The sequence below is a fragment of the Coturnix japonica genome, chromosome Z (genome assembly GCF_001577835.2).
Source record: "Coturnix japonica isolate 7356 chromosome Z, Coturnix japonica 2.1, whole genome shotgun sequence".
In the NCBI taxonomy this organism is placed as follows: Eukaryota; Metazoa; Chordata; class Aves; order Galliformes; family Phasianidae; genus Coturnix; species Coturnix japonica.
The window spans coordinates 38827181-38855068 of NC_029547.1; the positions used below are offsets into that span (position 1 = coordinate 38827181).

At 39.7% G+C, this 27888-nt stretch overlaps 1 protein-coding gene across 8 annotated transcripts in view; it reads right to left on the reverse strand.

The window, feature by feature from the left end:
• Positions 1-250: 250 nt before the first annotated feature.
• Positions 251-27888, reverse strand: part of SHC3 (SHC adaptor protein 3) — a 63991-nt gene continuing 36353 nt past the window's right edge. For 7 of the 8 annotated variants that reach the window (XM_015849361.2, XM_015849364.2, XM_015849366.2 and 4 more), the window contains 7 exons: positions 26654-26705; positions 21281-21407; positions 19868-20009; positions 13176-13272; positions 12110-12304; positions 8914-9209; positions 251-5839 (listed from right to left, as the gene is read on the reverse strand). In XM_015849361.2, coding sequence (XP_015704847.1) covers positions 5711-5839; positions 8914-9209; positions 12110-12304; positions 13176-13272; positions 19868-20009; positions 21281-21407; positions 26654-26705 — 1038 coding nt within the window. In that variant the 3' untranslated portion in view covers positions 251-5710. The remainder of the gene's footprint in view (positions 5840-8913; positions 9210-12109; positions 12305-13175; positions 13273-19867; positions 20010-21280; positions 21408-26653; positions 26706-27888) is intronic. The other variant, XM_015849367.2, reaches the window with a different exon arrangement.

Consider the following 27888-nt stretch of genomic DNA (forward strand, 5'->3'; position numbering starts at 1 on the left):
AGTGTAACTAAGATTACCAGTGTAACTAAGAACCAATACCTTTACATGCTACCTTGTCCTCTGAAACATTTGGTCTCTTATTTCTACTGTGTAGTTCATTAACTTAAAAATATTCAATATCCAATCTATTCAGTTAAATGTGGTAGTAGGTAGGTAGGTAGGTAGATAGGTAGGTAGGCAAATATATATACAGATGGTCTCTTAGGGAACCTGCTCATAGGAGCACAAACTCACGCCCAGTTTACATACATTCAGTATCGACAGCAGTGCTTGTTATTTTATTAATTTGATTATCAAACACAAACTGAATAATCAGAAAGCAGCTGCATGACATTTACATTCCAAACTTTGATGCTCAAGGACTTCCTCACAGACAAAATTTGCCTCCATAGCTACAATATCACAATCAGTAAGGAGTAAAAAACTTGAGGTTCACCAAAGTTTTCGGGGATATAAGTGATCACAATTTTTCCATACACATTATTTTTTCCTGCAGTTCTCAATTTGAAAATGTTTCTAAATGTAGTAAATATTAACAAATATAAAATGTATAGTCAGACTCCCTTTTACAGCAAAATAGCCACTTTTTTGTTTCATTGCTGTCCACAAAATATAAAGAAAAACATGAATTACCTGGTTTCAACTTCCTTTTTTCTTCTGCTTTCCACAGCTTGTGCTGTTGTCAGACAAGTTTTAAACACACTTCCTTTAGCTTTTCCACTATACAGTACTTTGGCTAGAAACCTGCAGCTCTGAAATCTTATCCCCCTTATTGAGATTTTTTAAAAAGTTTTTAAAAACTGTTGTTCACTGTTGTTCAGTGGAAGCCATACATGATGCACATGTTGGAGAATGCAGAGGAACAGATCAGGACTGTCTCAGAAATAGATGAGCCTTAGGCATTGCACAGGTGTTTTGCAACACATCTTCCTGTGGCTCTGCTTTAACTCTATCAGACAATTAGCATGTTTATAATATGGTGACAGCTCTTATTAGTGGCTTATGTGTCTATTGGCTCATGTTTCCAAGCCTCATACTTCTAACCCCCAGGGTCTACTCTCCTTTCTACTTTCTACTGTCTACTTTCAGGCAGCTTTTCATCTTTTGGCTTTCCCCAAGTCTCTGGTTAACTGTAGATTACATCCATCTTGTCATTATGTCCGTGTTGTCCTCTACACAGCCTTGTGCATGTTACAGCTGCATCCTGAATGGATGTGAGCAAAGTTCACAGACACTGAGTATGTGTGGGCAGAATAAGAAATACAGCAGTAATTAGCTCCATACCCTGACAGCTTTGAGGCAGCATGAAGAGTTGAGAGGTGCAAAGTTTCGCACAAAAAATACACTGCAAACCAACGTGTTTTTTTAGCAAATGAGGTAAATCTATATTTGGATTTCTTATAAGCATATTGTGAGACTGTCTCGTAGATTAGAAGGAAAATGTAGTTATTACTTCAGCTTTTTTTTATTTTTTATTTTTTTAAGGAAAATATGGCTTACATTAAAAATTCTTTGTTTCACCACTTCAAATAGACATGGGATTCTAAGAACAATGGTTTCAAAGCTGATTTGTAACATCAGAACAAGCAGAGATTGCAAGGTTCTGTTCTAGAGATGCAAGTGTCTTGGAGGCTGCAAAACAGTTTCGAAGTGCAGCATTTACTACCTACAAATAGCAAAATATGCATACATTCTGTTATGAATACTGTAGCTGGCGCTTGATATATCAGCAGCAGTTGCTGATGTATCAAGTATAAGTAACATATAAATGTTACAGACTCTCCTCCTCTAACTGCACATCCTGATGCCTGAGGACCATGACAATAAGAAATGTGAGCATTTTGTAATGGAAAGGAGAAAAATGATACCAGGATATTAGAAATTTAGCATTGCTAGCTAACAAGAGGCAGTTAGTAAACATTTTCTTATGTGACAGCGCACATTTTGTACTTAAATACTAGCCTGAGACCTATCTCCTTTGTTCTTTTCTTTTTAGTTGAACAAGTACAGTAGATAAATTTCTGATAGAACCCTGAGGATTTGCAGTGGAGAAAGCTACTGTACTTCTCCTCTTTTACCTTCTCCTCATGTACAAAGTAATTGTGTAAACTCTCATTGAAGTCAGAAGGTAATTAAGTTTTCAGCTCATGTTTTCAACCTTTTGGGTTCCATTGCTTGTAAAAGCACCTAAAGAAACTGAAAATTTGTGAATATGACTATACTTCAACTGTCTAATCTAGTGTTCCCAACTTCAATGGAGAATAGTTAATATTAAAAAAAAAAAAAAAAAAAAAAGTCAGAAGCAGTTGTTTTACTTGTTTTAAGGAATCTAATGTATTTTCATTGCTTGTAGTTCACAAAGTAGCAATACAGCTGGAATCAGAACTGATAACGAGATTTTCTGATTCAATTTCACTTCAATCTTGCCAACTATTCCCTGGGAAAATATAAAAGGGTACTACAATATTATTTAATCTCAGTGATTTCTGTTAAGCCTAGTAAAATTTTTCAGTTAAATCCCAGCTCTTGAAGTCATGGTTTTAAAGGATCATCATATTTCTAAACAAGTAAGTGTGTTGCCATTGGGACTATATAGGAGAAGAAAATCAGAAGGAGAGGGAGCTCAAAACCAGAGGCAAACATTAGAAGGCTCAAATTGTAATGGTGTTGGAAGTACAGTTTTTAATTAATTGTACAGCATTCAAATCAGTTTCATAATGTCATGTATCTTCAATTGCCTACAATGGTGTTTCCTCACAGAAATGAGCCCTGACTCCTCAACTCTAATGGCAACATCCAAATGGCTATACAGTTTTTATAGCATTGTCATAGGGAGGAAAGCCAGATCTATGAGAGTAACAATGACAAAAAAAAGCAGTGGCAGTGCAAAAGGAACTTTGATTTGCCCCTATGCTATTCCTTCTTGGCTAGCTTCAGAATCATTCCCAGTGACTTAGAAAAGGGTCTGAACCTTGCCATCTGACTGGAGTCTCCCAGGATATTGTCACAGCAGGACGCTGTTGCAGCCCAAAACACTTACGACTAAACTGTAGCCAATCAAGCTACATGTACTTGTAACATCAGTGAACAGACTTAGCAAATTGGACAGAACAGCCTGAAAAAGTCACCTTTTCCTAGAAGCAGTTTGTGACATATAGTTTGAGGAACTGTATGTTTCTTTCTGTCAAGATTTTTCATTTTATGTCTTCTTGACACCTGCTTTAATTTCTAAAACATGCAGTTATTTGGCTTCTAAGTTATTAAAGCTACCGTAAAGACAATGGTAAGAAAAAAAAACAAACAAAAAAAAATGATTATTTCAGTCTGTATTTAGTACCTTCAGTCATACACCTGTGTCTTGTCACATTTTGCCAGACATATGTTGACAAGATACTTAGGAATCTAAAACAGAGAGGTAGCAGGTAGGATTTTTGAAGGCGTATTAAGAAATTAGCCATCTGATGCTTTCTGAAGTGATATACAGTTACGCTTGTAGTACAAAAGAAGCCTTCTCTTATAGCTAGTTATATCACAGTCAAAACTTTTCCAGGACATGGCTGTAGATTGGTGGGAGCCCACAATGACATGTGTTCTATATGATGAAAAAAAAGGTGCCAATTGAGATACTTCAAGTGGAAATATGGTAAGAATGGATATTTATCAATAAAATCAATCTGATTTTATTCAGGATCTCTTCACTTTATCTCACAAATTCCAACCTGGTAAAAGGACAGCCTAGATCTTAAGAATTCCACTTGTCCCACTGACATGCTAATTTGTGCCGTGCTCATCTGATTTCTTTCCTGTGGTCTCAGATTGCACCCAGACTTAGAAACCTAATAACTAACTGCAATCAAAATGAATTGGGAACATTTTGTTCACTGAACATCTTAGTTTGGTTTCAGAATGTCCTGTTTACAGAATTAAAAGCACTTTTATGACACAGGTCACATGATCAGTCAGAGACTTTACCAGTTTTTGTTCTTGAGAGCAACCAAAACAAAACTTTCTAAAGTTGCAAACTCATCATGTTTCAAAGCAAACGGTCCAAGAAAATCATCTGAGGTTGTGATAAGTTTTTTTGTGTTTTGGTCGTTTTCTGTCTGTTATATATATATATATATATATACATATATATACATATATATATAATGATGTTATCTGAATTCATTCCAAATCAATTCTTCCATCAGTTTGGTCTTAATATAACAAATCTTAAACTTTCAAAATTCTTAAAAGCAAATGTCTATTCTACATTTGACTACTTCAGCGCAGGCAGGTGCATAACCAAGACTTTTCCTGCTGATTTTTGGCCATAACAAATCAAAATCTATTGATTTGATTAGAGATGCTGTTGCTGGTGATCCTGGAATGCTGAATGCTAAATCATGGCTCTTGCTAAAACTTTGCTATAACAGGAACTGTGTCTATTCAGTGTGGCTCAATGGTTTTACATTTTACAGATTCTAGAAAGATAAATTCATTTAGTCCTTGCACTTGAACAGCACAAACCTTCACTAAAACATTTCCCAGTACCAAAAGTCACAGATGTATATGGAAGAAATGCATCTTTATTTAAACACATATTTAGAGAAAAGCTGATATTTTCACTATCACTTGATGAAAGCCAATGTCAAGTTATACTTTGGAAGAGGCATGAAATAACTTGGCAAATGCAAATTACATCATTTACAAAACTGATCATGGATTGTTAATAGTTTTCAGTTTTTATAAGAAGAAAAGTTTTTTTTTGTTTGTTTGTTTGTTTTTTTCCAAACGTCTTTGACTACTCACTTCTGTTTTGCATTAAACCTACTAAACACAAGGTGCTGGAACTTGTCTCATCAGTATATAACATCTCCACTGGAAAGTGATAGTCAAGGACACCTAGCTCTTCACTATAATCAGAGAACTATCTAGAAATAACTTCATCACTCAAAAATAATTTCAAGTTGCAGAATATTGTTATAATTAAAAACAACCAATTGCATACAGACTTGTACACAGAGAGATCACATCAAATCATTGTTAAAGCTAAATACAAATGCTTTGAGTAGTATCATACAAGAATTCAGACTTGACATCAGAAAGATAAAATGCTTTTTGTATCAATAACACTGAATGATGCTTTTAAAAATCCTTTTATGTTAAAATTCTGAGTTGTAGTACAAGTTGCTGAATTTACTCCCCTTACACAGTATTTAAGCAGTGTGATCCAATGATTATCCCCATAGTTGTGCTTCTTAGATAAAGTCACAGATAAGATACTCATTTATTTTTTTTTCTCCTTGAGAAAAAAAAATTGAAATTGAGACTGCTGTATTCTGCTTTTAGCTGAGAAATCAAAACTGGCAATTTTCTTAAGTTAAAAACACATGGCACAGAAGATTAGTTCTATACCATCAACAGACTGACCTGAAAAATATAAATATATATTATATTTATGTATAATGTGTATATATACACTTAATATTCATATTAGAGAATCAGAAGAATTTTATGGAAATTACTTTTTAGGAAATCCTTTTATTTTGACTTCATGTCCACATAAAGCATTGATTATTTTCAAGTGTAACATGTGAAAGAGAGTTTCTTAAAACTAAGGAAAACATACTGGTGAAATATAAGGAAATATGATTTTTTTTTTTCTAACATACAGTTCAAGAAGTTATAACTTGCAAGTTACAAAAATTGCAAGAATTATCTAGAGTCAGTGTCTTCTCTCAGCAGGCTGCTGCAGGCAGAGTTCACTCCCAGAAGAAACTATTGGCAAATTATTCTCAAGGTGATGATTGATAAGATGACTTATGCTGTCAAAGACACGATCTTTTGTACGAACCTTCAAAAAAAGGATGCAAGAAGTAGATTAAGCAGCAAAATACTTTTTCCCTTAACTTTGCATCAAATTCTCTAAGAATAAAATGGGATAATTGATCATGTTTTAGAGACTGATTACTCTCCCATCAGAAACAGTAGAAATTATTCTCTGTGACACTTTTAGTCTCCCCAAATAGATACTTGACTAGCTGTGGGCTAGTATACAGTTTGAAAAGTTTCCATACATCATTTTGCTTTACCATACGATGGACTTCTAGCTCGAGTTTTGTTCTTCAAGAAATTAAGGGCTCCTTTTAAATGTTTTCGTTTTTTTTCCTGGCAACATCAGAATCTCTCTGTGCACTTTAGCATCTCTGCCTTTTTTTCAACAAAGAAGGTACCAAAAAACAGTGCTGGCTTCCACTGGAAAATTCCCTTTGCCTGAAGTTGACCAGACACTTCTTCTATTTGACTTGCACTTGCCCCATGCTGCATGCATAGTATCTGCTTGGGACTTTGAAACTGGAACATTTTAGGACAGGGAATGTCATTTCCTCTGGCCCTCTTACTAGCATTTGTACCAGTATCCTGCTGAATGAAGTATTACTTCTATGATATGAGAAGATTAATGTTGCAAGGAAAACCAGTCTGCTAGGACAGAGCAAAACCTAATTTATATTACAAAGAGATATTTAAATTTATAACTTCATCTTCTCAAAACATCTTTTTCCTTTTTACATTTAAAACTACTTAAGGCATATAGTTCCACAGGTAGAGTAAAGCTAAAATAGTGCTTTGTATTGGGATGGCACTACAGTGTTGCAAGAAAAAGTGTACAGACACTGCTCTAAAATTAAGTGTATTACCTATTTTCTTTCAACTTTCCTCAAAAATAGATAACTTTTGTTAAAACTTTCTAGAAACAGTGTACTTTGGCTAGCATCTCACTTGAAATATTTCAGTCTTCATAATAAAGTTTTGGTAAATTAGAACATGGGATCACAGTATCACAGTCTCATGCAGGTTGGAAGGGACCTTAGAGATCATCGAGTCCAGCCCCCAGGATTGGAGCCTTCTGTGTAGCAGAGCGGCACTTCTACCACTTGCGCCACAGGGGGGATTCGAACCCAGGCCACTGGTGTTGCAAAGCGGCGTTTTTAACTACTGCGCCACCAAAGGCACACAATGTCACAGGAAAACAGCAAACAACTGGCATAACAAATGATGTCTTCCACTCAGCTGCCCGTAGCTGCATCACTAAAGAAAACCAGCAGGCTCTCATGGTTTTTCATACTTCATTAAAACATTACTTTCTGTAATTATTCAATGCTATATTCTGAATATACTCCACTCCATTGACCACAATTCTTTGGACCAGCCATCCAGCGTATGCTTCACCCAGCAGAGCGTCTGGCCATCCAGACCATGGGCAGCCAGATTCTCCACAAGAATGTTATGGGGGACAGTGTCAAAGGCCTTACTGAAGTCCAGATAGACCACATTGACAGCCTTATCCTCATCCACTAAGCAGGTCACCTTGTCATAGAATGAAACCAGGCTTGTCAGACAGTTCATAACATTAGAAAGCTTGTCTACTGTTCATAAACCCATGCTAACTGGACCTGATCCTCTGGTTGACCTTTAATTGGTCCATGATGGTTCCCAAGATTATTCGTTCCATAACCTTCCCAGACACCGAGGCGAGACTGATAGGCCTGTAGCTACCAGCATCATCTTCCTGATCCTTTTTGAAGATGAGATTCACATTTGCCAGCCCCCAATCCACCGCAACATACCTAGTCAGCCAGGACTGACGAAAAATGATGGAGAGTGCTTTGGCAACCACATCCGCCAACTCCCTCAGCACTCTAGGGTGCAGTCCATCTGGCCTCGTGGACTTGTAAGCATCCAGCTTTTGGAGCAGGTCCAAAACTATCTCATCGTGGCTCATGCAGGGCTTATTCTGTTCCCCATCCCCATCTACCAGCACAGGGGGCTGTGTTCCCAGGGAGTAACAAGCCTTAGTATTAAAGACTGAGGTAAAGAAGGCATTAAGTACCTCAGCCTTATCCCGATCCTTGGTGACCAAGTTGCTCTCTGCATCCAACAAGGGATGGAGATTCTCCCTAGCCTTCCTCTTGCTGTTGATGTGTTTATAAAAATATTTACTGTTCTCCTTTACCTTAGCAGCCAAGCTCAGTTCTAGCTGCACTTTGGCTTTTCTAATTTTCTCCCTGCACAGCTTCACTACATGTAATCCATAAACACATAAAAGTGTTAAAAACATTCTTTGACTGCCCTCGTGTGGTGAAGGTAAGTAAGTAGGTCAGAGAGTGCAATGGTTATTCTGGTCAGAGTCCACAAGACTAGCATGATTCTCATGGTCTTCCTCCTGCAGGTGTCTCAGTTGAAGTGGCTGCCAACAGGCCATCTCCTTTCCAGGAGCTTCTCTTTTACTCTGTGGCTTTCAATGCTGTTCTTTATAGCTTAAGAGGAGTTGCCATTTGCCAGCTACCAGAAGCCAAGATTAAAGTACACCAATGATTGCTGAAGCCTGCCTCACCCTCCCTGGAAGTGCAACAGGACAGCTAGAGAAACAAGAAGTTATTGGCAGTCACTGTGCTGCTACTGGGTGGCTTCATCAGCTAAAGGAGTCTCTGTGCAGCAAAGTGACGGTGTAGTTTTTACCACATCTGTCTCCTAGCTTTCAGGGCTGGAAAACTTAATGGCTTGGAGGACTTGGTCTTAGTCCTCAAAACTACTAGCATGAAGGCCGGTTGAATGTGCACAGAAATCAGCAGCTAGAAGGTTAAACAGAGACTTAGCTACACTTTTTGAGTAAGACAATACTGCAGTGGCCAAAGCTGGGGAACCACATCCCTAGGCTTCCTGCATTTTGGCTAAGTCAAGCAGGATGTCTTCACCTACCCCTACTAGAGGTAGGTGAAGAAGTACATCTTCTCCTAGGGATTAGGAGAAAAATAGATGCAACTGGCATCTAACGTGAGGTTGTCATTACAACCACTTGCAAATAAGCTTAAATATTCAGAGAAAATACAGAGTCAGAAACCTCCCATATTACTGAGTCACACTTACAGTTCCTTCTGGATCCACCAAAAGAAGGTGTTTGGCTTGTCCATTCTGCATGCCTGTCAACACGTAAGAGCCTGGATTTGTGGTACTCCTTCTCACAAGGAAGTCTCCACATTTCTTTAACAGCTGTTCAGCTTCTTTCCTGCTCATCTCTCCTTGATACCATGGCTCTATACTCAGCTCTTCTGTTTTAGTCCAGTCAGTAGCTCTACATAAGAGAGGACTAGTACATTCAACAGAAGTCAGTTTACTTAGCACAGGCTCAGACATTTGGTTCTTGAGGGCATCTTCAAATGGTTCTGGTTGTGGAAATAGAAGAAGTGCAAGATTATTCATAGGTAAATCATACTGCAAAACAGTGATATTCCAGTCATTTGAAATTGAAAGAGGCATGCTGCTGGGCCTATTGATTCATGTCATATTCTAAGAGCAAGGAGAGTAATATGTTAAAATAATATGTGACATGCAGAAAAATAGTGACAAAAATTGAAGTGAACCTTGGCAGGAGATTCTTAAATATAATTATTTTCTTTTGGAAATAGCCATTATCAACAGTTGTATTTATATACCTTGATACAAAACAGAGCTGTCCTCTTGCTTTAACAGTTATGTCATTCAGTCTCATTTCAAATAAATTGCATAATACTGGTACCCAAAGTTATTATAATCATATCTGTTCCATTGTCAAGCAACATACTCACTTAAGAGTTATCCATTACTGAGTCTCCAGCCTATTGGTATCTCTAGAAAGAGTCAGTCACCCTGATTACTCAGCCTCCTCCAAGCCTCAGCTTGTGACACAGAGGTGGACTGACACTTGTAGTGTGATTTACCTCAGTGAAATCAGCCGTTGAGAAACAATATTTTAAATTTCAGCTGAATCTTTAATTCCAAGAGTAGAATGAAAATATGTCGTTAAATGTCCCAGCAGTCTTACAGAAATAGTAAATAGGTCAGTGCATGCTTCACTATAGGCTGTGTTTCTTTCAGATTTTTTTTTTGGCCAACTAGAACATACTAAAAAGACATATTTTTTTGTGCCCACTAGACTTACTAAAGGACATCTGCAGAGCAGTACTGTGAAGTATTACAGAAGCTCTAAATAGATTGCTCTAACTCTAGGGACACATAGCCATACTTGTACAGGACCACTGAGAAGTTATTCTAGGTCAGATTAAAAGGACACATACAGAACTGTCACAGTTTTGCTAATTCTTAAATCTATCTTGTGCATGTCTTCACTACATTACAGTCTGCACAAAGCCCATGTTTAACTTGACAAATTACTAATTTTGTTCTAGTTGACATATTTTCGGGTCCTATTTTTTCATTATGTTCCAATGGTCAATAAAGTATAATGAAGAACATAAGAAACTGGAACATAAGAAATTGGTTTTCATTTTTAGGAAAGGAATATGTGTAGTATAGAGTTAAGCATGTTTATATTTTAAGGGCAAAGTTGTTAGAAATCAGTGTTAACATGAATAATTTCGCACAGCAGACTTTTCTCATTCCATACATATGTACACTCCCTAACTTTCTCCCCTGTCCCTTTCATTCTAAAATCAGTGAAAGCATGCCAGAAAGACAGTTTTGAAAAAGATATAAGAAATGGAGACAGGAAGACCTAAGGAACTACAGGCCAGTGAGCCTCACCCCTGTGCCTGGGAAGATCATGAATGAAGAAGATCTTTCTGCAAGCTATGTTAAGGCACATACGAGATAAAGAGGTGATTTGAGACAGTCAGCATGGTTTCACCAAGGGCAGATCGAGAGTGGCCTTCTACAAAGGAGTGACAGCTTCGGTGAATGGGGAAAGGGCAATATATATCACCTACCTGGACTTCTGCAAAGCCTTTGACGTGGTCCCCCACCACATCCTTCTCTCTAAATTGGAGAGGTGTGGATTTGAAGGATGGACTATATGACGGATTAGGAATTGGCTGGCTGGACATAGCCAAAGGGTTGTGATTAATAGTTCTGTGTAAGGGTGGAGGCTAGTCACAAGTGGTCTTGGGACCAGTGCTCTTCAGCATCTTCATCAGTGACATAGATGATGGCACTGAATCATAAGATCATAGAATCACAAGGTTGGAAAGGACCGACAAGATCATGTAGTCCAACCATCCTCCCTTTACCATACCTACAGAAAAAATACTAAACCATATTTCCAACTCCCTGTCCAGACACCTTTTGAACACTGCCAGGGATAGTGACTCCACCATCTTCCTGGGCAGGCCATTCCAGTGCCTGACCACTCTCTGAGAAAAAAAGTTCCTTCGTATGTCCAGTCTAAACCTCATCTGATACAACTTGTGGCCATTTCCTCGGGTCCTGTTTGTTGTCTGGGAGAAGAGGCCAAGCCCCTCCTCGTCACAACCTCCCCTCAGGAAGTTGTAGAGTGCAATAAGGTCTCCCCTGAGCCTCCTCTTCTCCAGGCTAAACAATCCCAGCTCCCTGAGCCACTCCTCATGAGACTTGTGCTCCAGACCCCTAACAAGTTTTGTTGCCCTTCTCTGGACACGTTCCAGGGCCTCAATGTCTTTCTTGTAGTGAGGAGCCCAAAACTGAACACAGTACTGAAGATGTGACCTCACCAGATCTGAGTACAGAGGGATGATTACCTCCAGGTGAAAGCAAACTGTGGCCTACATTCTGCTGCTGCTTAAATGTGTACTTTAAGACTGTAGATAATACACTGACTTTGGGAACGCTGACTCCCAAGAATAACGCCCAAGTTAAAAGAGATAGCCAGGTAGGATTCCAGTCCTACCCAGAGAAAGAGATAACAGACTTGTAATTTCCCACTCAGCTTCCATACTGCATAAAGTTTTTGCTGTATGCACTGACTTTTTAGTAACACATACTTAGGGCAGGCAAGGAGGTAGTTCTCCAGCCATTAACTCACTTTCCCACATGACAAGGTCCATGATTAATTTTCCTTCTAACATAGATAGCCATGATGCTATGGAAAACAAAAGTTTCAGCTCAGATTAGCACAGATCTAGTACCAACTAGCTTCAAGACTTTGGTCAACTGCGTTTTTAACCATGTCAGATATGAAACCTCTGTGATTTCTAAAATTCACCTTAACACTAAAATTCCATCTGGACAATTCTATAATTATTTGTATGCAGAATTATTGCATAAAGATATTGACTCTCCTGTTAGAAAAGGAATGAAAAGGAAGGGGGCTCACTCATGTCAAACAGATCCTTTTCTGGGCTGCTCTCTTTGGTACTATCTCTGTTTCCACTGATGTCGTTTTCCGCATCTGCCTGAAGCGCCAATAGAGTTTCCATATTTATTTGCTGTGTGTTCACATACGTTGGCATCTCTGTTGTTGTGGTTGCTTGTGATTTCCCTTCTGGCATACTATAAATATCCATGGATCCTAGAAAATGTAAGAGATGTTAGAACAATGTTAAAATGACCAGATGATAAAATCACAACCCATCACCACAGGTTTAGAATTCCCTGGAATGGGAACTGGAACTGATGAACCTTGTAGGAAAAAATGCTGATGAATGGACAGAACTATGTTTCAATGAATTTTATTTTTAATTATTCAGGAAGAAAGGGAATTTTTTGTAAATAAAGACTGTGAGTTTCAAAACTAATATTCAGCTGGGGACTTGTGAGGAAGTAAAACAAAACACCCAAACTGCTGCACATTAATAGCAGATAACATGTTCCAACACTTGAAAATAGAGTCCCCAGAATCACCTCAAAGCTGTCACTTAAAGATGGATAGGGTAAAATTTTATACAGACATTTTGATGTGATTTCCTTATAATTTACAGGCAACAGAAAAATGAAAATTATACAGTATTTGTTTCTTTTAGAGCACAGATCATGTCCAAGGATGTTCATTATTCCATATTTCAAAATAGCTGATGACTTTAGGCTCTTCCTTTGGAAACTCCCTCTTGCATATTCTCATGGATCAGATTTTCTGAAAGGGCCAAAAAGCCTGTCTTTAAATACTAAGACTGTAAGACATGGCAAGCCAGATAGCTGAAAGTTTGGGCCAAATCCATATATGAGTTCTTCTGCAGAATATACATTTCTATATAACTGTAGATTAAATACTTTATGTAGGTGTATTTATCATATGCTTTACACTGCTATCAGCAATAAATTCTTATCAAAAGGAATCAGTGAAATGCATTTCACTGCCTTCAGGTTTCAAGGCATCAGACTGCCACATGCTTTGCACACCCAAGATGTCTTGCAGTATTAGAGATAAAACTAGCAAGTCTCACCTTCTTTAACAGTCTTCTGATGCCAGTCTTCATAGAATTTGTCTCCTAAGTGATGATTCTGGTAATAGATTTTCTCTCTTCTCACTCCTGCTGCAAACTAGAATGGACACGTGCAAAGAAAATTTCAATTATCTTTAAAATACTCTGGTATATTATGAGTGGCTTGGACAATTTCCTTGGTTTTATTCTCTATACTCCCACTCTTCATTTCTGATTTATTATTGAGCCAAAAAATATATCTCAGAAATGTGTGTAGGAGTAAGATATTACTGGTGACTTTCATGAAAACTTAACTCCTTCCTGCTTTTATTAATTCCAAGTGATGCTTCAGAGCATTTGCTTCCACAGGCAGCCCTGACATCCTATGGTGTCATGGTTTTGTAATTTTTGCTATTGGTGTTCTACATCATGACATCATGTGGTGCACAGAAAAGAACTACACATCCCAGAGGACCTCACGGACAGAGAGGGAAATACGTCACGGAAGTGATGCTCATTCTCAGTGCCTGGCAGCGGATGTGGGTGTGCTTCCATGCTGTGGTGCCTTCAATTTAAAAGTAGGCTTCTCGGCCTTCAGAAACCTCTCTCTTGTTTTACTTGATTTATTAGCCTCAGTTTCAATTAGATTGTATTATATTGTGTTATTTTGCATTCTGATATCATAGTTAGTAAAATAAATTTTCCTCCTTAGATCGCTGCCACTGCTGTTTGTTTCCTCGAGCCCAGCTCCCATCTCCCTACCCCTTTCCCTTTTTCCCTTCCCATTTGTTGGGGGCCGGGGGCCCACGGGCCTACTGCTCCCCCCCACCCCCCACCCTCACCCCCTGTCACAGACATAGATTGATCTAGATAACTCCATGATGGTTATTTTGGTGGAGAATGCAGGCACAAGCATAAGATTTTAACATTAATTAGAAGCTAGTTAGTAGGGAAGAAAGAAAAAAAACTGATTTTTTTAAGTCAGAGCATTGCTACTTGACTTTCATAGATTAGACTGTAGCCTGGGCAGTCTGCCAAACTCCAGACACTGTACAGAGTGTCTTCTGTTTTGGTTCTTTATGTTTTGTTTTGTTTTTCCGTTCTCTTTTTAGTAGCTACCAGCTATGAATCCACTCTTCATTCTAGTTGCTCTGTTTAAGGGATTGAAAGCAATTATGTTTTTCTCAACGTATTGGCTGATTATTAACATGATGCTTTCTTGTAGTGGAATTGTGTTTGTATATAACCAAATAAGGGCATTGATGGAGACACCTGCCTGGTACTTATATGCAATGTGGTATAATTTGAATTTTGACACTTACATCCCAGATGGAATAGCTAATTTTACAAACAACACAGTGTTCAATCCAGTTTCCAGGCTGTCTTCTCAGTTTGCCACATGCTTTTTGAATGCCGAGTTAGTGTTCATACTCATGTTCATGTTATCAATCTCCCTGAATGTACTCCTCTCCATTCGTTCTATGCGGAAGTCTCCTCCAAAACCAGAAAATGCTGATTGGCAGGGAATATGGAGATACCTAGGAAAAATCTTAGAAGTGTGGGGGCCTGCAGTGTCATGGGATTTCACTCTTGAACACCTGTGGGATCCCAAGAAACTAAGCCAATATTTGAGTCAGGGATGGTGCAGCTTATATAGATCTAAGGAGGTACGACTTATTTAGGGCTTGGCTTGTGCCTTCTGTGCACCATATAAAACTATTCTGGAGAGTTTCCAAGCTGAGGTTCAAGCTGAAAGGGGAAATCCCCAAGTCAAATCTGATCAGTCACAGGAGGCACCAGTAACAGTGTCAGGCAAGAAATGGAAACGGATGTCCTCGTGTGCAGAACAGAAAAAAGAAGCAGAGAAGGAGGCAGAGGAAGATCCAGATGGGGGTGGGGGTGGGGGGGGGAGGGCATCACAGCACCGAGAAAGGTAAAAGGAAAAACTAAGAGGCATGAAGAGGAAAGTGATGATGAAGAAGTCTGTATTACTGTTCATCAGCCTCTGAAGATGGCTGAAATCCAAGGCTCAAGAAAGGAATTTACACGGCGCCTGAATGAATCTCGTTACCTGGTTGCTTCGCTGTTGGGACAGTGGGGCCAGTAGCTTGTCTTTAGATGGCAACAAAGCTCGCCAAGTAGGAGGCATTGCCAGAGACCCAACCATTGACAGAGGGATTAGTAGATGTTTGGATGGGGCTGCCATCCTCTGGGAGCGAATGTTAGTGGCTGTGAGGGAAAAGCTTCCCTTCAAAGACAATCTGAAGCCTCTGATGAAAAAGTGGGATACAATTGAAAAAGGCATCCAGTACTTGAGGGAAATAGCTGTGGTGGAAATGTTGTATAACCCTAATTTTGATCCTAGCGATCCTTGCCAAGACCATGATCCTGAGAGAGTGAGGACAACACCTGATATATGGCAGAAACTCACCAAAACAGCACCAGAAAGGTACACCATTACACTAGCAGCAACGTTTCAACGGTACGAGGAACAACAGAGAAGACCCCTAGTTTTTGAATTGGTTCTTACACTGCAAAACTCTGAACAACAGTTACCCCCAACTCACGTCTCCATTTCAGCCATCTCAGAAGAACACACTCAATGAAATGCAAGAGCAAATATCTCTATTGATTAATCAGTATGATCCCGTAGTAGTATCAGAAATGATTGATGAAGATCAGGATCACCAAAGGGGTCTAATAAAGGAGCTAATCAAACTAGTCCAATTAATTAAAGGAGATGAACTGAGAGTAAAAGAGCAGCAGGCACCAACTGCTACAAAGACAGCACAGACGGCAGTACTGCACCAACAGGGATTCCTTGCCTCCCATTCATGAGTTGATTTGCCAGGTGGAGAACCAAGGAGTGATAAGCAAAACTCACTCACCTTTTAACAGCCCCATATGGCCAGTGCGTAAAGCCAGTGGAGAATGGAAGTTAACCGTAGACTACTGTGGCCTGAATGAAGTCATACCCCCACAGAGTGCTGCTGTGCTGGACATGTTAGAACTCCAGTATGAACTGGAGTCAAAAGTAGCCAAATGGTATGCCACCACTGACATTGCTAATGCCTTCTTCATTCCTTTGGCCACAGAATGTAGTCCAGAGTTTGCTTTCACCTGGAAGGGCATTCAGTACACATGGAAACACAGCCCAACCATTTGCCATGGGTTGGTCCAAACTGTCTTGGAACTGGGTGGTGCCCCTGAACACCTGCAATACATTGATGACATTGTTGTGTGGGGTGATACAGCAGCAGAAGTTTTCACAAATGGAGAGCAAATAATCCAGATTCTTCTGCAAGCTGGTTTTGCTATAAAGCAAAGCAAAGTAAAAGCACCTGCACAACAGATTCAGTTCCTAGGCATAAAGTGGCAAGATGGGCGTTGTCAAATCCCAACAGATGTGATCGACAAAATCACTGCTATGTCTCCACCCAATAGCAAGAAAGAGACAAGGTCTTTTCCGGGCGTAGTGGGCTTTTGGAGGATGCACATCCAAACTACAGCCTCATTGTAAGCCTCCTTTATCAAGTGACATGGAAGAAGAATGATTTTACATGGGGCCCTGAGCAGCAGCAGGCTTTTGAACAGATTAAACAGGAGGTAGCCCGTGCCGTGGCCCTGTGGCCAGTACGGACAGGACAGGATGTAAAGCACATCCTCTACACTGCTGCTGGAGAGAAAGGTCCCACCTGCAGTTTGTGGCAAAGAGCACCAAGAGAGAGACCCAAGGCCAACCCCTTGGTATTTTGCAGTCAAGCGTACAGAGGGTCTGAAGAGTGCTGCACTCCAACTGAGAAGGAGATCTTAGCCACATATGAGGGGGTTCAGGCTGCTTCCAAAGTAGTCGGTACTGAAACTCAGCTCCTTCTGGCACCTCAACTGCCAGTGCTGAACTGGATGTTCAAAGGAAAGGTTCCCTCCAACAACCACGCTACTGATGCCACCTGGAGCAAGTGGATTGCTCTGATTATGCAGCGAGTTCAGATGGGGAACCTCAGTCATCCAGGAATCCTAGAGGTGATCATGGATTGGCCTGAAGGTAAAAAGTTTGGAACATCACCAGGAGAAGAGGTGTCATGTGCTAAAGAGACCCCACCATACAATGAGCTACCAGAAAATGAAAAGAAATATGCCCTGTTCACTGACGGATCATGTCATACTGTGGGGAAGCATTGTAGATGGAAAACTGCTGTGTGGAGCCACACATGACAGGTTGCAGAGGCCATTGAAGGTAAAGGAGAATCAAGTCAGTTTGCAGAGGTAAAGGCTGTCCAGCTGGTCTTACATGTTCCTGAATGGGAGAGGTGGCCAGTGCTTTATACTGACTCATGGATGGTGGCAAATGCCTTATGGGGGTGGTTACAGCAGTAGGAACAAAATAACTGGCAGTGGAGAGGTAAATCTATTTGGGCTGCTGAACTGTGGAAAGACATTGCTGCCCAAACAAAAGATATGGTTATAAAGGTGCATCATGTAGATGCTCATGTGCCCAAGAGTCAGGCTACTGAAGAATAGCAAAATAACCAACAGGTAGATTGAGCTGCCAGAATTAAGGTGACTTAAATAGACTTGGACTGGCAGAACAAGGGTGAATTATTTCTAGCTTGATAGGCCCATGAGACCTCCGATCATCAAGAAAGAGACATGACATGTAAGTGTGCTTACTGCTTAACTATGGATGCTATTGCACATGTTATTCATGACTGTGAAACATGTGCCATAATTAAACAAGCCAAGTGGATTAAACCTCTCTGAGGGGAAGGGTGATGGCAAAAGTATAAATATGGGGAGGTGTGGCAGGTTGATTATATCACCTTGCCATGATCTTGCAATGGTAAGTATTATGTGCTTACCATGGTGAAAGCAAACACTGGGTGGCTTGACACATACACAGTACCCATACTACCACCTGAAACACCATACTGAGTCTAGAGAAGCAAGTCCTGTGGCAACATGGCACCCCAAGAGGAACTGAGTCTGATAATGGGACACATTTCAAAAATTCCCGTATAAATACTTGAGCCAAAGATCATGGCATTGAGTGGATTTATCATATGCCCTATCATGTACCTGCTTCTGTTAAAATTGAACAATACAATGGGTTGTTGAAAACTATGTTGAAAGCAATGGGTGGTGGAACATTTAAGCACTGGGAAACGCATTTGGCAGAAACCACCTGGTTGGTCAATATTAGAGGATCTGTCAATTATGATGGTCCTAGCCAATCCAGCCCCCTACAGACTGTAGAAGGAGATAAGGTCCCTGTAGTACATGTAATGAACATGTTGGGAAAAGCAGTTTGGGTCCTTCCAGCCTCTGGAAAGGGCAAACCTCTGGGTGGAACTGCTTTTGCCCAGGGAGCTGGGTGCACTCGGTGGGTGCTGCAGAAAGATGGGGATGTTCAGTGTGTACCACAAGGGAATCTGATGTTGGGGGAGTGCAGTCAGTAATTCTATGTATATATATGTATATAGACCTGTGTGTGTAATGCATTTTAATTTTTGTTTATTTGTGTATATATATATATGTTTTGTAAGCATGATGTGGTGAAGTAGAATAAGGGATGGAATGTCATGGTTTTGTAATTTATGCTACTGGTGTTTCACATCATGACATCATCTGGTGCAAAGAGAAGAACTACACGTCCCAGAGGACCTCACTGTCAGAGAGGAAAATATGTCACAGAAGTGATGTTCACTCTCTCTCAGTGCCTGGCAGTGGGTGTGGGTGTGCTTCCAAGCTGTGGCACCTTAAATTTCAAAGTAGGCTTCTTGGTCTCTGGAAAACCTCTCTCTCTTTCTTATTTTTCTTGATTTATTAGCCTCAGTTTCAATTAGATTGTATTATATTGTGTTATCTTGCATTCTGATATCATAGTTAGTGAAATAAATTTTCCTCCTTAGATCGTTGCCACTGCTGTGCTTGTTCCCTCAAGCCCAGCTCCTGTCTCCTTACCCTCTTCCCTTTTCCCTTCTCATTTGTTGGGGGCCGGGGACCCACGGGCCTACTGACTCCCCCCAAACCCCATTATGGACATAGATCGATCTAGATAGCTCTGTGGCATATGGGAAAACAAACCACATGTGGAATAAATGGACACCCTACGCGCTCTCCAAGGCTGAAAGACTCACATTGTTACTGGAGGACTCACTCAGGTACTGGTAGGAGAATGTTTTCTGAAGACAGGGCCCTTAAGAGATTTCAGTAGAATTGGGCTGGATCTAAAACTCTTACATGGCTGTGTAGGTACTGCAGTTAAATTTCCAACCATAATGCTGGCAGAAATATCTGAGCTGACTTCATTTCAATGTGAGATGAAAGATCTACCTGTGAATCTGCCTGAATACTAATTGCTACTGAGTTATTAACATAATGAACTGTTAGCAATGACTATGCTAGACTGTTCAAAAGGCTTTGTAACATTATTTTTCCAGTTAGTATGCCCTCATTTCATACTCTGCAACAGATACAGTGTTTACAAATACAGTACTCCTCAATGGATTTATCTTCCTTGAACCTACATAATTTTTTAACACTATGAAAAATTCACTACCCTTTGCACTCAAAATGCCTCATCTGTTGTCTCCTAGATCTTTACTGATTATTCTAAATTAAACTAGCCACACATTTCTGTTCCTGATATATCCACCTTAAAAGACATTTTTTCAGATCCATCTGTGGGAAGGCAGAGATGCAATTGCACTGACCTGAGGTGGGTCTGCAGCAGTGAGAATCCTTGCTTTTAGTCTGGAATCAATGAAGCCACCAGGAGGGGGCATTTTATTTGGGATTTTATTATAATAGGGATGTTCTGCTGCCACACTCTCTTCCTCATCAAAACTCTGCATCCTGTAAGAAAACAAGTGCTTCATTTTATCCTTCATTTTCAAAGCACTAACAGATACTTGCAGCATGTTAAAACTGCTTGTCAGGGAATCACTTCTGCATAGAACTGTAGAATCATGGAATCATTCAGGTTGGAAAAGGCCTTAAAGATCATTGAGTCCAACCATGACCCAACCATACTACTCTAACTAACAAGCCTCTGCTAAATCAATTTCCTGTGCACCAAATCCAAGAGGTTTTAAAACATATCCAGGGATGGTGATTGAACCACCTTCCTGGGGAGCCTATTCCAGTGCTTAACAACCCTTTCTGTAAATAAGTTTTCCCTGATATCCAGCCTAAACCTCCCCTTGTCCTGTCACCTGTTACCAGTGAGAAGACACCAGCCCCACTCTTTCTGTAAGCATCTTTCAGATATTGGAAGAGAGCAATAAGGTCTCCCCTCAGCCTCCTCTTCCTCAGACTGAACAACCCCAGTTCCTTCCGTCTCTCCTCACAGGGCATATTCTCCAAGCATCTTATTTAGAAAACTCATATAACATTATAAGTCAGGAAGGAATGATATATTGTGCATCAGACCTACTCTTAGACAAATTTGCTCTAATTTTTTGAAAACTCCCTTTGCAGTGGGTGAAATTCCTTATTCTGAGTCAAGGATTTTTTTGCTTACCTTCAACAAACAGTAAAAACGGCATTAGCAAAATATTTCATTTAATTTCACAATGTCCCTTGTCATATTATTCCTTCATTGATTGACTAAGCTCTAAATCATTGTCTTTAATTTTACCTACTCCAGCACCAGTAAATCTTCAAAGATATTCCAGAATTCCTGGAATAACTTCATGAAATCAAGAGACTGGATCTGTGATTTTAGTTGGATTTTAACATTTGTTTACATCACTAGTCATAGTGGAAGGCCAGCAACTCTAGTTCACTTCATCTAAATTGACAGAGTGACTATGACAGTAAAAATAATAAGGAAAGTCACAAATTACACCCATTTTTAGCAATTCAGTTCTGCATATAAACAACAACAGAAAACACATGATCATTTTAATAATTCCACTATGGAATCCAGATTTAGCCCATTCTTTTAAAATGGCTGTGTTCCTTTCATATTCATTAGGCAAGCTCTGATTTGCCAGGTTAGCAGAAATCTCTTTCTGAATGTATGTAAACCTTGTTCCTCTTCAGCAATTTTGTCTACAGCACATTATAATAAATAAATATAAAGTTAAAGTAGATTCTCAGCAGTATTCTTTAATCATACTCACCTATCATGGAAAGTAGGTATCTTAGAGGGGCACTGCAAGTACTGCTTAAATCGAAGCTCAAATGCTTGCCCTATGGTGCTGATGATATCCTGGGCAAGGCCATCACAGCATTCCAGTATATGACATGCTACATGAAAAAGATTAACATGTAGAAATTGTTACTTATGTTAGAGTGCACACAGCACAGCAGGGATTCACTGACCTGTGACAAAGCACCTACGTATCCAGCACAGTTGCCCTATTCATAGTATGCATATTTCAACAAACCCTAAACCAAGCACAGTGAACTTCAAACAATTGAATATTCAGAGGTTAAATAAAATTGCTATGGCTTATATCTGTAGTAGGTGAGAGCACAAATCAGTTCCACAATGTTAACAGGACCATGAAGACTGTAACCCTCATAAAACTCACCCATAATTACCTGAATATAACAGGCTGCAAGAAAATTCTGAGGCTTAAGTTGAGCTTATGAAGACTTTAGTAAATAGTAACAACAGCAACTATTACCAATACCAATTATTACAACACTAACTACTTAACCATTCCATACTTTCTTTGTTTTCATTAATGTTATCTCACTTTAGTTTTATTCCAGACTCCCATGACTACAGTGTTGGAATAGAAAAATAAAGGCTTTTTAAGAAGGACACGCAGGGGAGATGAGATGGAGGTGTCACACTCTATGCCAATGACAAGTTGGAGCATGTAGTGTTCTGTCCAGGAATGAAAAAAAAGCTGACTGAGAGTGCATGGGTAACGATTAAAAGGAAGAAAGGGTTGCTGACCTTATTCTGGGGGCCTGCTACAGGCCGCTTGACCAGGAAAATGAAGCCCTCTTCTAACAGACAGTTAACATCTCATTCACACAACATTGTCTTCATGGGGGACTTCAACAACTCTGATATCTTTTGGAAGGACATCACATCAGGGCATAAGCAAGGTTCATTCTCCAAGTGACAAAGGAACCAAAGAGAAGATGTGCTATGCTTGACCTCACTCTTGTCAATAGGGAGAAGCCTGTGGGGAATGTGAAGCTCAAAGGCAGCCCTGGCTGCAGTGACCATGAAATTCAGGAGAGCACATGGCAAGGTCAGTACCCGAGACAAGATGAGCAGACATGGCCTTTACAAGGATCTGCTTGGTTAAGTACTGTGATATACAGACCTTGAGGGAAGAGGGGACCAAGAAAGCTGACTAATATCCAATTATCTCCTGTCTATCCAAGAGCTATGCATCCCAGCAAAGAAATCAGGCAAAATGCCAGGAGGCCTGCATGAATGAACAAGGAGCTCCTGGCCAAATTCAAACACAAAAAGAGAGCCTACAGAGGATAGAAACAAGAACAGGTAACACAGAAAGATGACAGAGACATTGTCCAAGCAGCCAGAAATTAAGCTAAAGCCCAGAAAGAACTGAATCTGGCCAGGTACATCAAGAGCAATACAAAGATAGCAAGGCTACTCTTAACAATATCTAATAATTTTTGCTCAGTTGCAGCAACTGGGAGGAGTGTCCAAAGACTGCAGGGAAGCAATCGCTCATATCTTAAAGAAGGATGAGAAGGATGACTCAGAGAACTAAGGGCCAGTCAGCCTCCCTTTGGTCCCTGAGAAGATGATGTTAATTATGGAAAACATTTTTAAGCGCAAGAAGGAGAAGTCAGCATAGATTCACCAAGAGAACCTCATGTCTGGCCAAAATGCTTAGCTTCTGGTATAAAATCACAAGTCTGCTGGATGAGGGAGGGATGCACCATGGGATACCATTGGCTTTCTTGTCAGCAAGGGCACATTGCTGGTACCTGGTCAAACTGTTGGTTAGCAACAGAAACTTTGTTTCCGTGGGAGATAAAGAAATATCTATCAGCTGATTAAGCAGCTAAATCAGTCCTAGTCTCAGATAAGAGAATGTCTCAGAGGTATAACTTTATGTGGCAACATAAATGAGTGAACTCACAAAGATTTCACTTAACAGAGTAGGAATGTAGAAGAGTTGGAAGCAAAAGATCTAAACAAGCAACACCTCTCTAACATTATGAAAATCCCAGGCAAATTAATCTTCTATACTCAGTGCTGGACAGAAAGATGGTCTACTGGCTCCAGTCTGGATTGGATTTGAGACTCTGGCTCTGTTCCAAGCACTCCATAGTACCACAGGGTGTCCTACCCTGGTTACTTTAGTAATTTGAAAATAAATTATTTACTTGAAAAACTGCACTTCAGTGTATGCCCACTTCGTAGCTCAGTGGAATCAAGAGCTTTGAATATCAGTGTCCTACAAATGCAGACTGATTGTGACATTTATGCAATATAAATCTAGTTAAAGCAATGCGGGGATATTCAGAAAGTCTAACAGTGTCTTCCCACTGATGGTCTATTTGACAAACTTCATAGAAGATCAGACTAAAGAGTAAATAAATCTGCAGTCATGTGGGTAATTGCTAGAGCTGTTGCAGCACATTCTGAGCTTATCGTGAATGCTGCCCTGCTAAACAGATCTAGAGATGCTGTCTTCTCACCTTACGGCATTTGCTATGTCTACCAGCAGATTAAAGCAATATCTAATTTGAGGAAAATGGCCCTGATTTCATGTTGAAAGTGGATTTGTCAGCCAAAACCAGGAGCCTCTATGTACTCAAATACAGAGTCTGACAAAGCTAGCAACAGAATATTTGCTGTTTACAGTCTCTGCAACAGTGTTAGTGATTGGAGAACAATCAGCCCCAGATAAACTGCAGACATATCTCCTTGAAAGTGGACCCGGAGTAATAAGGTCAAAGAAAGCTATAATTTTTGCACTCTGTAAGTAGTGAGGGCATAAGAGGCTACACTGCTCACTGCTAAACCCGCCTGGAACTGAAATAAAGCATGAGACATTAAGTAGTTTCAGTGGGTGACACAGTGAGTAACACGTTTCCTTGGACACATGGATGGAATGGTAGGGAGATGTGCTTCTTTGTAAAAGAATGAGATGGTTTGGCTCATACGGAGATGATTTCTTGTGTATGTTACAATGGAAGACAAATAGACTTTAGATAGCCAGATGCAGAATATGAAACAAGAAAAAAGCTTTTCCAGCCTTGGGAGGAAATTAGTTTAATGCATGTGCAAGCTGTGGCACTGCACTAGACCTCGTGTCAGTAAGAGTAGCAATAACAATTTTGAGATACAGAAGTAAATTCAAACTCTTTTCTGAAGTGACTTGCAGACAACTCAAAGGCTGTCCAGTGATCGTGAAAGACAGCAACCTGGATCCCTTGCTAAACTGTATGTCTAAAAAATGTATTTCAGTACTAAGCACATGTGAAGTCACTGATCTACAAGCTTCTAATGTATATATACTGTTGGGGAAACATCTTTTGGAAAGCTGAAACTCAAAAGAGTTAAAGATCATAGAATCATAGGATTGTTCAGGTTGGAAAAGACCTTAGAGATCATCAAGTCCTCCTAGAAGAGAGCAATAAGGTCTCCCCTCAGCCTTCTCTTCCCCAGACCAAACAGCCCCAGTTCCTTCAGTTGCTCCTCATTGGGCATATTCTCCAAGCCCTTTATAAGCCTTGTTGCCCTTTTTTGGACCTGTTCCAGCACCTCAATGTCCTTTCTGTACTGAGGTGCCCACAACCGAACAAGAACTCAAGATCAAGAACTGCATGAGTGACAGTCATTGACATCACTGAAGTCAAGATCACTGCATGAGAGTACTTCACCCAAGACAACAGTGCTAATTGGCAGCATAAAGTGCTAATTTGAAAGGGCTCTATTACAGACTGCTGAGATAGACTAGACTACTCTGAAAAATAACAGATGTAATCTCCATTTTTAATATAAAGCAGAAAAGGAGGAACAAATGATTTGAAGGATGAAGGACATGAACTGTAGCTGGAGATCTACAGAATCCATTCTGACAGATTTTCCTAAAAACTGTTAAGTGACTTCATATAAACACATCACAAGGAAACAATATCAGGTACTTTTATTGTTTCTCAATCTAGAATAGACTAGCATAACGCAACCATGACATGAAGATAAGGCTAAGTGCATTCAAGTTAGATACAAGGTCCATAGTCTATGAAACAGTTTTTATATAAAATCCATTCACAGAGGAAAACAGAACTGCAGGGCCTCTCCAGGCCCTAAAGTGCATGTATATGTCTGCAGGGTGGGAAATAACTAGGTAATCCATTGCACTGCCTCTGAGATCTCTTGAACCAGTTTCAGCAGAACAGTACTGCTAAAGGAGGGAGGGTGGGGTCCTGCTCTGCATCATATAGCCTCCAGTCTGATGCCTGAGCCTTGCAAGTGGGAGGTACATCAGATTAAAACAAGCACGACGAGAAACTATCATCTCCCTACCTCCCACTCCAGATCTCTGTATTCTTCATTAATCACTCCCAGATTTCTGTATTCTTCATTAATATTTAGCATATTTATGTTTTTAGCAGATGTATTGAGTTAATGCTGTCAAAATCTGGACATTTCTGAACAAGGACACATCAGATTGCTTAAATATCTAAGATAACTAAGGGCCACAAAATACAGATGATATTGAATTAGTTGTGCTGATGGTAGCAGCTCTGGATTTCCAGGGCTGGAGTAAAAGTATCTAAATTCTTCAGAACTCCTGTTGAAAATCTTAAGACATGTTTTGCAGCTAGTCTTTTTCCTCTATTAATCTATGATAATAAATAGATTCTCAGGTGCATTATACAATATTCTGCATTCAGCATTAAGGCCTAGTGATGCTTTCTGCATTACAAGCAGGAATGTTTTATGTATCTATTCTTACACACTGTAATTCTCACTTTTTATAATTTGCTATTATTTTTGAGACTGCACCAGATCTCAGTCTTTGAACGCAATCAGCAACTGGTTCCCTATTCCTGACTTTTCACTGACAAAGAAATAGAATCAGGAATCTGTATTAATAAAACTTCCCAGAGAAAGATTTACAGCCTCCAGCAACCTGGTTCAAAAGCTCATACTTGTTAAAAATACCGGATTCTATCAGGAAGAATTTGTCATGTGCTGAGTTCTGACAGATTCCACTTCTTAATCACAAAGAGTTAATCAGAGGATTGCACCTCGACTGAAGCTAGGTATGAATTAACTGTTGACTAGAAGCTCATGCAGACAGGCTTTTGATTTAAAAGACAAAGAGAATCCAAGTGAAATTCGGAGATGAACTACAGAGAAGGCCTGTTCCAGGTTTCAGAACCAACTTGCATATGGCTGTTTTATTGCTACATAATTGTTTCATTACTCTGTCCAAGGCAATGTTTTATTGGGCTACATTTATTTTTTTTCTGGGAACAAAAAGAAAGCCCATTTTTCTCAAGGGACAACAGATGCCAAACAGACATTTCTAACTTACCTCTCCGATTAACAGGATCCTTAGCTACATAAGCAACATAGTCAGTTGTATCCTGGAAAAAAAAAAAAAAAAAAAAGTTATCTACATTGAATGTAAAAAAAAAAAAATTGCACAGATTAAATTAAATTATCGCGGCGTAGAGTACATATTTCTGTGAGTATGGGCTCAATTCAACATATTTTGCTCTACAGTTTTAAAAATCTCTTCCAAGGTCCTTGAAAATCAATTGAACAAGTCTAGAAGGATGTGGGTAATGCCTAATTTAGAGGGTGTAAAATTTCAAGTCCTCATCTTCCAAGTACCCAGAGAGTTTGTTTCAGAATACAAATATGCAACTGGGTCTGTGACAGAAAGAGTAGGACTGATGGCCCTGCTCCTCAAAAATATTTAGCAGTGTAGTTCATACATGGGTAATAAGTGGGTGTATTTAAATTACTGGCTACAAATACATATAGCACAGAAGTGATCAACCATGGCTAGGCTGTCACAAGCAATCTCCCAGGCCACTCTTCTTCTGCCCATGGGCAGTTCTTATACATTCCCATTCCCACGTGCCAGGTGGTTTTTCTGACAAGAGTGGGTTCATGTCCTCATTTGGGATATATTTTCTGCTCTTCTGTCACCTTCACACATAGTATATCTCCATGCAGATGAAGGAGAAAGGATAGTGCTCCCAGGAAATGTGAGGTCTGCTGGCACATCTGGAAAATGCCAGGTATCCTTGATGCAATCAGGAAACTTTGGTTAAATCCAGCACTTTCTAACATGCCTGGCTAGTGATGTATATTTAAAACTAATTGAAACATATATAGGATATATACTGATCCAATACTATTGACTATTAGACCAGGATCTAATGTCATAACAAACATCAATATACAATTAAATGAATGATTTCTGTAACTTACCTCTCTCTGGAACAAGCACATATACACCCCTACTAAATCACTGCTACCTGTATATACAGTTTCCTTCCTAAGGAGAGGACAGGGGAAATGATGAAGTACATTCATAATTTTGTTGACAGATGGACAGTTGTATCACTTAATGAACTACTGAAAGACAGGCACAGTGGTAATGGGCTTCAATCCCAGGAGACCATTAGGAGGGAAGAGAGTAGATCTGCAGATGCAAATTGCACTGTGCTGTTTGGTTTTGGGGTCTTAAAGCAGACCACAAGTCATTTTGCTCCCTAGTACAGACAGTTAATAGATATATTTATGCCTGAGTAAATC